Source organism: Xenopus laevis, chromosome 7S (assembly GCF_017654675.1).
Source record: "Xenopus laevis strain J_2021 chromosome 7S, Xenopus_laevis_v10.1, whole genome shotgun sequence".
NCBI lineage: Eukaryota > Metazoa > Chordata > Amphibia > Anura > Pipidae > Xenopus > Xenopus laevis.
The window spans coordinates 5,326,590-5,338,562 of record NC_054384.1 but is presented as its reverse complement, the minus strand read 5'-3'; the positions used below and the strand labels follow the sequence as shown (position 1 = coordinate 5,338,562).

The 11,973-nt window shown below is 42.8% G+C and overlaps 1 protein-coding gene across 1 annotated transcript; it reads right to left on the bottom strand.

Moving 5' to 3' along the window:
• Positions 1 to 9,431: 9,431 nt before the first annotated feature.
• On the bottom strand, positions 9,432 to 11,626 carry ch25h.S (cholesterol 25-hydroxylase S homeolog). The gene has a single exon (XM_018227308.2). It carries the CDS (start codon positions 11,486 to 11,488, stop codon positions 10,667 to 10,669), a length of 822 nt encoding a protein of 273 aa, XP_018082797.1. The 5' UTR covers positions 11,489 to 11,626; the 3' UTR covers positions 9,432 to 10,666.
• Positions 11,627 to 11,973: the final 347 nt, after the last annotated feature.

Here is an 11,973-nt window from a genome sequence, read left to right as displayed (position 1 = left end):
ACCCAGAGGTTGCCAGTTGGCATAGGGGCATGGAGCACAGGCTTAATATATGAGCAAAAGAGACCATCTTTCCTGAGGTTTAGGGGTTGGGGCGCAGGTCTGGGATTCAAATAGGGTTGCCACCTTTCTGTGGCCCATGATCCGGGCAGGGGAGCCATTGCAGGGGTGGGGTGATTGGCTGATCAACATGTCAATCAAGGGAGATCCTGCCCAGTTTTCCTTATTTCAAAAACCTGGCAGTCTGTCTTGCCCCGAGCAGCTCTTCTGAAAGCTGGACTGTTAAATCCGGACAGGTGGCAACCCTAGATTCAAAATAGGCCCTGGCAGTTCAAGAAGACCCAAACAGCCTCCCCCCATAGGCCCAGTACATAGCGACTGTCTATGACTTCTCACAGCAGCCCCTCTCCCATTTGCCAGAATCTATACAGTGATCCCCAACCAGTGGCTCTGATACAACATGTTGCTCTCCGACCCCTTGGATGTTGCTCCCAGTGGCCTCAAAGCAGGTGATTATTTTGAATTCCAGGCTTGGAGGCAAGTTTTGGTTGTATAAAAACCAGATGTACTGCCAAACAGAGTCTCAATGTAGGTTGACAATCCACATAGGGGCTCTCCAACTCTTTTTACTTCTGAATGTTGCTCACAGGTTCATAAGGTTGGGGATCCCTGATTTATAGATTGCCATCTGGATCTGATTGGGGGGAGATGGCTAAGTATATATTGCTGTTACAGAAATATGGTCAGGCCAGTTTTAGGGAGAGACAGAGAGACATGTACCCAGAAACCCAGGGCTAAAGGGACGGCCCTTTGGGATCAAACACAAACAAAAGTAGAAGGGACATAATTAGGTCTGTAAGAATTGTGAGATTCAGTGTTTGCATCAGTAATGTCCAACCTGGGGTCTTCTTGTTGTTGTTGAAGTAGAACATCTAGCATGGCACCTCCAACAGGCCCCCTTGGCTTTTTCACTATTTTGCCCATAATTTCCATTATACCCACCATGCAAATAAGCAAAGCACTGCTTCATTCTCATTCTGGGTTGCTCTGTCTTCAGAGAACTGATTCGGCACATAGGGGGTCTGCAGAGGCAGCCATGGAGCTGTGCTGGAAGCCCCTTGTGGAAGAATTCTTTAGAAGATCCGATGATTAAACAGCCACAGACTTGCGGTGCATGTGTAATGCTCCTAGGAACTGATGGGTTCCATCTCTCTAGATTGTTTCACATTGATGATGGACTTCAGATTGGCTTTTGCTTTCTATTTCCAGGCTTTTCCAAAAGTGACCCCTTCCCTGATAAACGACCCAGAACCGTAACTTATTCTCTTGTTTGTACTAAAGACTCCAATTTGCTTCTCTGTGATCATTTCATTTCAATGCAGTGAAAGTGCCGCGAATGTTGATTTCCTCGGCAGCCATCGCATCCAGATGTCTGAAGATTCAATGAACTCTTCTGGGAAACTTATCTTGAAAACGTTCCCTGAGCCATTCGATCAATTTAACCAGTCGATTAGCAGCAGATTAGCAGCCCCGGTGGGTTTATAAATAAAATCAAATTTAAAAAAAAACTGTCATGTCAATTTGGGAGAAAAAAATCACAACCAATATTGCATTTTTCCAAGTTCAACTGATTAAAAAGTTAAAATGCTCAAATGTGAAAAAAATCAACATTACGGGGCCGATTCACCAAGGGTCGAATATCGAGGGTTAATTAACCCTCGATATTCGACTGGGAATTAAAATCCTTCGACTTCGAAGTCGAAGGATTTTAGCACAAATAGTTTGATCGAGTGATCAAAGGATTATTCCTTCGATCGAACGATTCGAAGGATTTTAATCCAACGATCGAAGGAATATCCTTCGATCAAAAAAACTTAGGAAAGCCTATGGGGACCTTTCCCTATAGGCTAACATTGACTTCGGTAGCTTTTAGATGGCGAACTAGTGGGTCGAAGTTTTTTCTTAAAGAGACAGTACTTCGACTATCGAATGGTCGAATAGTCAAACGATTTTTAGTTCGAATCCTTCAATTTGAAGTCGTAGTCCGAAGGTCGAAGTAGCCCATCCGATGGTCGAAGTAGCCCAAAAAACACTTCGAAATTCGAAGTTTTTTTACTTTTTTTTTGAATCGGCCCCTACATGTTTTGTTCGAAATTTGCAAGATTGGCATATTGAATTGGAACAGGCCCCTTACTGTATGTACTGCTGTTCAGTAGAAGATATACGTTTGGATACGCTGGGGCAAGTGTTGGTTTGACAATGGGCCAAGGGGGCTTGTGCACCATCAGGTGGGCTTTATATCCCCTTTAATTTATTTATGTTTCACATTATGAATTTCTAACTAGTGCTCAACAGCAGTCTGTCACTAATTAATGAAATAAAATCAGTGGTGGAGTTCTTTTCTCTTCCTTGCTAAGCTTTCTTGCCTCCATCATTCTGCTAATCAATCCTGTGAAATGTGTCCAGGACCTTTCCTAATTATTTAATTATTGTCTGGGGCTTAGAATTCACATAGACAGGCACAAGCACCTCCTCACGAGGACCATAAATGAGAAATGGATGGAGAGAGGTTGACATTAAGGTTCTGGTGTCGCATGAGGCCCCGTCCTGCTCTCTCAATGTGAGGAAAGACCTTGTGGAATGTGTCAGCTCATCAAACAAGCAGAGGAATAGAAGGAGAAGGAATGACCAGGAGGAAACATAGTGGAAATTCCAGAATTCCATAAGAACAGGCAATAGCCTGTACTGTAACATGTACAGTAACTGGCCTTACTGAGTAATCTTCTTTCATCATCCGTTCAATTGAGTGCCGGGGAAATTTCCCTTCTTACAAGGTAAATGGTGGGATATGCCTTATATATATATATATATAATACACAAAATCCATGAATATCCTGTAAATTATATCCTTATAAACGGTGACTCGTGATGTCATTGGTTATAAACGGTGAGTAGTGATGTCATTTTTGTCACATGACTCACTAAAACATGTGTATTATAATAAGTACCCCCTGCTGGAAAATATGAGGATATTAGAAGTTACTCTCGGCCTCGTACTTTTATATGGTCATGAAACTCCTCGGTAACTTATAATATCCTTATATTTTACAATAGGGGGTACTTTATTCACTATATAATAATTGCTGTAATAAAAAGAAATACAATTTGAATTGAAAGATAATGAAGGGTTATCCATTAATATGTTATGAAGCTACTGATAAGGATACATTTTTTTTTAGAAAATACTTTATATATCACCTACCTAGTGCTGCCAATCCTTATATCTGTAGGGAAATGAAAGTAATTGCCAAAATGTCGGCTCCCCCAAGTGATCGCATTTACTTACCTGACACCCCGGGCTGGTGCTCAGGAGAAAACTGCTCCGGCCTGGGGTTATTCCAGTGAGCACCACGGAGCAATCTTCTTATGGCTTCTTCTTTCTTCAAATTCCCCGGGGCAAACGCATGTGCAGTAGAATGGAACATCCGACTTCTTTGTTAAAGTTCGGCTTTTTGCTCTACGACAAAAGATGAAGGAAGAGGAACAGTGGCGTAACTAGATATTACTGGGCCCCACAGCAAATTCTTTTTCAGCCCCCAAAATGTCTAGAGATTGACCTGTTTGACCAATATTTATTGAAATTGTATATGAATTAGGTCCTCATGTGGCCCCTATACTGCCTGGGCCCCCCTGCAACCGCTGGCTCTGCTTCCTCTGTAGTTACGCCCCTGAAGAGGATCGATTAGTGACTTTTCCTGCAATAACCCTGGGCCGGTGTAGTTTTCACCTGATAGGAGCATTGCATACCTCCCAACTGTCCTGTTTTTCATGGGAGAGTCCCGATTTTGACAGCTCAGCACGCAGTCCCGGTTTTCTTACGGAAATGTCTCGACTTTCCCTTTGATCTCCTGCACTAACAAAAAAAAAGATACAAAGTTTCTGAAACGTTATTGAAATAAGAGCCTATTTGGCAGAGAGCCCAGAAAAGCCAGCGGCTGCACTTAGATACATTTGTAACAATTTAAGATAAGCAAAGACACAGTTGTAACTATTTAAGATAAGCAGGTCTCTTGGGAGAACTGAGACTCACAGCTTAAAGGGCAATTCACTTTCATTAGCAAAACTGTTATAACACATAAAAGATTGCACCTAACTTTTCGCAGTAAAAAGGACTTTCCTTCTGCTTCAAATGAGAGTATAACATAATAACAGGAGAAGTATTTGTATCGGAAATCTTGGCAGGATGAGACAGGAATCTGTCAAATCAGAAAATTCATAGTCATGTGACGTTTCTCTCCGATTGTCAGAAGGTTAAAAGCAGGTGATATTAGTGGCAAAGTGCCAACAGGAAAGGGAGCGCCGCGATGGAGAAAAAGATATTTGAGTCTGAAATACACCAGAAAGGCAGAGAATAGAAACTGAATTCTGATTAAACAAATTTGGGCAGGTTTGTACATTCACAAAAAGACAAATAAAAGGGAAAAGGGAAGTGAAGAACAGACACGTTTTGCAGTTTCCTCCTTGAGAAAATGACTAACTCAAAGGGGCTCATTCACTTTGGCAAATACGGCGAGAAAAGTGCCATTTTGAGTGCAACGGCCATTGTGGTTTCAATGGGCTTGACGAGATTTCACTGTGTCTGATGCAATTGCATTTGATTTGGCAAAATGAACATAACTGTGCATGAGATTTGTTGCAAATTAGACACTATGTCATGGAAGTCCATCTGTTGTTCTGGTGTAAGAATGTAATTCTCCTACCGCACACCTGTAGTTCACCAATCCTGCAATTGGTGGTGCGTTCCTTCTGTTGACCTGGCCAGGTCCCTTGCCAGCAACCAATGTGTATAAGAAAACGGATCCACACACACGCTGATTAATGCAGTCGGGGAATATCCCCTTTTATTCAGCCACCAAACATCAACGTATCGGGGGGGAACACCCATACCAAACATCAACGTATCGGACCAAACATCAACGTATCGGGGGGGAACACGGGAACACCCACCCTTCATCAGGATGATGGTTCTGATGTAAGAGACATAGTTACATAGTTACATAGTTAAATTGGGTTGAAAAAAGACAAAGTCCATCAAGTTCAACCCCTCCAAATGAAAACCCAGCCCCATACACACACCCCTCCCTACTTTTAATTAAATTCTATATACCCGTATCTATACTAACTATAGAGTTTAGTATCACAATAGCCTTTAATATTATGTCTGTCCAAAAAATCATCCAAGTCCCTCTTATAGTCATTAACTGAATCAGCATCACAACATCACCCGGCAGTGCATTCCACAACCTCACTGTCCTGACTGTGATGAACCCCCTACGTTGCTTCAAATGAAAGTTCTTTTCTTCTAGTCTGAAGGGGAGGCCTCTGGTACGTGATCCAATTTATGGGTAAAAAGGTCCCCCGACCTTTTTACAAATCAGTAGCTCCAGGGTCCCCCCGTGTCGATAGGTTGATATAAATAAAACCTTTAATGTGAGTCAGTGCTGCCATGTTGCATATTGGTGCAACATTTGCCCCAGATCCATTCAGGGTCAGACTGGGCTGACGGGACACAGAGAAAAGACCCGGTGGGCCCCGCTGACCCAGGCTGCCCAAACGACACAATAGATTTTCTGAACCAAAGAAATGTCTTATTGAGATCCAATTGGCCCATGGGTGCTATTGAAACCACCCACTTTTACCGGAATATGTCACCTATAAAATCCAATGCTGCAGGCTCCCCAATATAGAACAAGGGTATTCCTAGTCCCTGGTGAAACTCAAAACAGGGATTTAAACCATCCAGCCAGAGATTCTAATTCAGCCAATCAGAAGCCAAAGGAGGCCAGAAACTGAAGCAACAAATCAGGAAGAGGGGGTTAAATGCATTTATGGGACCACAGCAGACCACTGGCCTTTATATTATGTCTCTCTCAATAATTGTATGTTGTGTGTACAGTATAGGCCCTTCTATTGTACAAGTGCTAATAATTGCATGGAATAAACTAAATGAAATGATTCCCCCAACTTGTTACAGTTCAACATCCAGTTAAGAGTATGGAATGCCAGAGGCAAAATACCAAGGAAAGCAGAGACCACAGCAGACCCAATAGTGACGTGAAAGATTGTGCTCATTGCAAGAACTGGAATTTCTGCATTTCTGTGCCGTATGGAGCAATTCCTGAGCAAAATCATTCATGTTATTACTGCGTGTAATGGCTCAGCATGATTTCCACTCAGATGAACAGAAACAGAAAAACATCTCATGGTTCATATGAGTTTGTCCCTGACTTTTATGACTGTTTCTTCTAATATCATGACCACTGATCTGTGGGGTTGTCCCCCTAATGTCTCCACACCTTCTCTTTAGTATTATCCAGCTTTGTTATATTTTTTTGCCTGAATAGTTTTATATTCAAAGACTTTGAGCAGAATGAGCTCAAGGAGGCATCTTTAGAAGCTGCTGAGATAGGACATCTTCAGGCTTCAGTCCATTCAAGGAAAGACATGTTGGGCGGTGCTTATCTGTTAAATAGTTGAATAACACAGATCATTGACCAACGGACTGACAAATAAAGATGGGAAAATGACAAGAGTGAAGGAATATCTAAATAAAACATGGGTTATTACGCATATGAAAGCCTACAGGGCTTATTATTCATCTCTACTGATGAGTGAATCAGTAAAAGAGGGAATTTATATTCTGTCTTCAAGGAACTGGTCCAATGGTTCTTTTGGATGGGGGTTTGGATAAATTAGGCGGGGTTAAATTGGATCGAAAGTTTGAACTCGATTTCAACCTTCTTCGGGGCAAATTCACTAACCTCCATAAAATCACCAGCGACGGCTTCGCTCAAATCGCAACACATCGGTAGACGTAGATTCGCCAGGAAAATGCTAATTCACTAAAATCCAAAGTTGCGTCCAGGGCGCCGAACTCTGGCGCCGAACTCTGGCGTTACTGCACCAAGAGAAGCGAAGTTGCGCTAGCGTTGGCTAATTTGCATACGGCGGGAAGTTAAAGTTGAATGGACGTAAATGTTGCAGCAAATACATTACATTACACAAGTCCAGGGAACCTTAATAAAATGAAATAATTCCCTACACATGAGCCCAGTGTATAGTTTATGTGCCATATGGTAGGACATTTATGGGGGAGCCCGGATACCCAAAATATATTTTACGTACTTTTGCAGCCTATCACACTGAAATAACTTAAGAGCCAGTGTTTTTTGGGACTAAGAAAATTTTTCAACTAAAAATTGAAGAAGCCCTATATATTCCATTGCACTTCGTCTGGTCTGAGCTGGTGAACGCAAGTCTGGCGGAACAGGTAACGTTCAGTAAAATGCGCATGTAAGTGAATTTTGCGAAGTAACGCTCTTTCACCAGAGCAAAACTTCGCCGGACATAAGAGTATGAAGTAGCGCTAGAGTCTATCTCCTTCTCCAGCGAAGTTATGCAGGCGCCCGTTACTAAATTGTCGAAGTAACGAAATGACGTCACGCTGGCGAATTTTCGCTAACGTTAGTCACTTTGCCCTTTAGTAAATTTGCCCCTTCTTCTTCCTTTAAACTTATCTGCTATGTAACTATATAACTATCTCCTCCTGGAGGAATCAACGCCATCCATCATTGAACGTAACATGCCCATTATGGTAGTTGAGAATTCTGCCTTTGGTTATTATTGAACTTTTACCAGTTACTAAAACGTGCAGAATGAATGAATGACCATTATACTATCCTGTCTACACTATTACAACCTACTACTAACCTCTCCTCGTTTAGTTGTCTTAAAGGAGAACTAACTCCTTGAGAATGAATATGGCTAAAAATGTCCTATTTTATATAGTGAACTTATTACACGAGGCTAAAGTTTGAGCTTGTCAATAGCAGCAATGATCCAGGACTTCAAACTTGTCACAGGGGGTCACCATCTTGGAAAGTGTCTGTGACACTCACATGCTCAGTGGGCTCTGATTGGCTGTTGAGAAGCTAAGCTTAGGGCTCGTCACTAATTATCCAGCAGAAAATGAGCTTCCCTGGCTGTAATATAAGCTGATGCTAGAGGGACTACATTACTGCCGTGAGTCTGTGTATAAGAAATAAAGAATAGAATCCACATGCTGAGTCCTTACAGCAGCTTGGCCCCATCCCTATTATTTGTGCTGGGAAGTGAATCTCTGACCTCCAGAATGTTTCCCTAGAAAAACCTCACGCAGAACAAATAGCTGGGAACATGCCATAACCCACATGGGAACTCAATAGCTGGATTGTTTGCAGCCTAAATATTAACTTTATACTCATCTGTAATTAGTTAACTGTACAAATCATTATGATCTTATTAACCCCTAAATGTAAAGTCTTCTTAGAATAACATTTTAATAACAATTAACACTTTACATTAACTTTGTGTGACATTGATCTATCGAGTCTTAGCACCTATTCATTTGGTCTTCATCTGTTTTAAGTTCTTTTTATGTGTTCTGCCTTTCTTGGCTCTCTCCAGCTTGTGCTTTATAGGAGAACTAAAGCATAAATATGAATATGGCTATGAATGCTATATTTTATTTAATGAACTTACTGTATCATCCCAAAGCTTCATCCTGCTATAGTTCCAGGGGTACCCAGGGCACAAATAAACACTCACCCCAAATCTCCCCCTAACTGACCTTCAGGCTGGGCCCCCTTAGCTCATAACAAGACTACAGATATATAGAAACATTGGGGTAACAGTCACCCTGCTATAGTTCCAGGGGTACCCAGGGCACAAATAAACACTCACCCCAAATCTCCCCCTAACTGACCTTCAGGCTGGGCCCCCTTAGCTCATAACAAGGTTACAGATATATAGAAACATTGGGGTAACAGTCACGCTGCTATAGTTCCAGGGGTACCCAGGGCACAAATAAGCACTCACCCCAAATCTCCCCCTAACTGACCTTCAGACTGGGCCCCATTAGCTCATAACAAGGTTACAGATATATAGAAACATTGGGGTGTCACGCTGCTATAGTTCCAGGGGTACCCAGGGCACAAATAAGCACTCACCCCAAATCTCCCCATAACTGGCCTTCAGACTGGGCCCCCTTAGCTCATAACAAGGTTACAGATGTATAGAAACATTGGGGTAACAGTCACCCTGCTATAGTTCCAGGGGTACCCAGGGTACAAATAAACACTCACCCCAAATCTCCCCCTAACTGACCTTCAGACTGGGCCCCCTTAGCTCATAACAAGGTTACAGATATATAGAAACATTGGGGTGTCACCCTGCTATAGTTCCAGGGGTACCCAGGGTACAAATAAGCACTCACCCCAAATCTCCCCCTAACTGACCTTCAGACTGGGCCCCCTTAGCTCATAACAAGGTTACAGATATATAGAAACATTGGGAGTTTGGGAGCTCAAATGAAAGAGATAAAACACAACACATTCTTTATAAATAAAATAGCATTTGTTTATTAAATTACAAAATAAATAGTGATGTGCATCAGTGATTCACATAACAGCACAAATTAGTAGAATCTTTAACTTTTTGCGACTTTCCAGCTGATGCTGAACTGCACCTCACAGCGGAGTGGGTGCTGGAGGGTGCAGTCTGATGACAGCTGGAGGGACACAACTTGTAAATGAAGTTCAGTAGCTCAGAGCAGTCAGTCATTGCATGAACACAGTTTATAGACACTACATCTCCCAGCATCCTCAGCAACAAGAAGGATTCTGGGAGTTCAAGGTCTGCAGTCTCCAGTTTTAGGAATTTCTTTGTCCTAATGGCAAATCCATTATATTTGTTCTTGCTTTATTATAAGCAGCACATCCCATGTTCCTCTTAGGGTCCCCCAGGCACAACAGGCACATACCATTCCCCATTGGCTACTCACCTACCAATCACTTTTTTTATTCCCCAATTCCTCACTTACATCCTATTTAACCTTCTGTTCCCTACGTACCAATAACCTTCTGTTATTAACTTACTAATCACTTACATTCTATTCACCCATTGGCTTCTCACCTACCAATAACCTTCTGTAATTCACTTCCATCCAATGAAACATCAGCTCCCTACATACCAATGACCTTCTATTATTCACTTGCTGGACCTCTCATTTCAGTGGTGGAGCAGGCAGTGCGTCCACATGCTCATCGAACTACCTCTTTAAATATGAATGCTGCTGTGCATGCTGGGAGTTGTAGTTCAGCAGCTGCCACTTCTAAGTTAAACCTTAATTTCCCCTTTTGCTTCATCAGATCCTTGATTATTATTGTGCTTACAAGGCAAGGCTAATACACTGCTCAGCAGTGGAATAAATACTACATTTCCCAGCATCCTCTGCAAGTCGAGGATAACTGGGACTTACAGATTTGCCAGCAAACTGTATCACATCAGAGAGGGTTAAACCTGGCTAAGGGCAAGACCTGCTGCTCTAGGTGCCAGTTGTACAGATATATATTAGTCCATAGCTGTATAAATAAATTATTCTATATACAAATATACAAATATACAAGTCCCATAATAAATAACATCACAGTGGGTAGAACACAGAGGGCAGTAAGTGCTTCTCTTGCAGTTGCTACAACCCATTTAAGTCTTTGAAGAACATGTCAGTCTCAGGTTCACAGCAGTTCATTTTTGGGAAATGTTCTGGACCAATGAAATAGCTTCAGTGCCGTTACTTGCTGGGTTGCTTGGCAAGTGTGTTGAAGAGCTTATCCCAGTGGGTAAAGTAAGGGGCATAGTTGTAGTTGAACTTCTGGTGATGGAGATCGTGGTGCCCGGGTCCCCCGCAAAGTCCAAAGGGTACCAGCTTGTGGGAGGACCAGGGCAAGTCGTAGCCTGAATGATCCTCTACTGACAGGTAAATGTTGACGATGAAGAAAACCATCTCAGTCATTGGATGGCACCCCAACACTATAGGGGTCACCCCAGCGAAGATGCCAAGGGAGAGCGTCTCCCAGGCGCCGGAGTACTGAGTGGCCAGTGCAAAGGTGGAGGTGTATTTGTGGTGCATCTTGTGGAAGTTCTTGTACAACCAGGGGATCTTGTGGTGCACCAGGTGCCAGATGAAGCTCTGGAAGTCAAAGAGCAACAGGCAGGAGATAACGTCCATCAGGAGCCGGTGGAGCTGAGGGGCCCCATTGGGCAACGTCACTGGTCTCCAGTACCAATAGGCGACTGTGGCCGGGAAGATAAACACCAGGTGGCTATAGACTGTATATGCCAAGCAGTGGACCATCATCCCCAGGGAGGTGTTAGTGCGCTGCTGGATCTGGCAACGTTTCAGCACCGGTACCCAGGGTGCCAGACAGTCCAGGATGAGATAAGGGACACAGAAAGCCACATAGACTGAGAAGGAGAAGAGAACTGGGTAGAAGGGAGAGCGAATCCATTGCTCCTGACTCAGGATCAGGTCCCACATGGGCTGCAGGAGGAGGGAGCCCGGCTGGTGGCTACCGGGGAGCTTTGCACTTGTGCCTCCTTGTGTGTCGTTCATATTAATCTGAGTCTGACATTGCTCTCAGCTCTGCTGTTATAGTAGCGCAGCTCCACCCTCCCCTCCCTCCCACTCTCCCTATATGGACCCGGGGAATTCCACCCACTGCTTTCCACTCACACCAAATAGTTTCCTTCTCCACTGCCCCAGGTAGTGACATTCTCACCGGCGGCTCAAGCTCTGCGTATGAAAAGGGAAAATCAACCCTGGCCTCATTCCCACCAACGCATGGAAACTAATGTCACATTTAGGGGCCAATCTGTCAGTATTCTACGAATGAAAATGACCTATTTTTGTTTCTATTAAAAATGCCTTTAAAAAAAAATCCCTATTTGTAAAAAGTTAAATTTAGATACAATTCTTTTTTAAATTAAAATCTTTTTTTTTTTTTTTTTTAAAAAAAAACCTTGTTTGTGCCATTCTTTTTTTTTTTTAATGTTTCTTTAAAAAAAAATTCTTTGTGGAGTTGACATCGGACTGGAGAA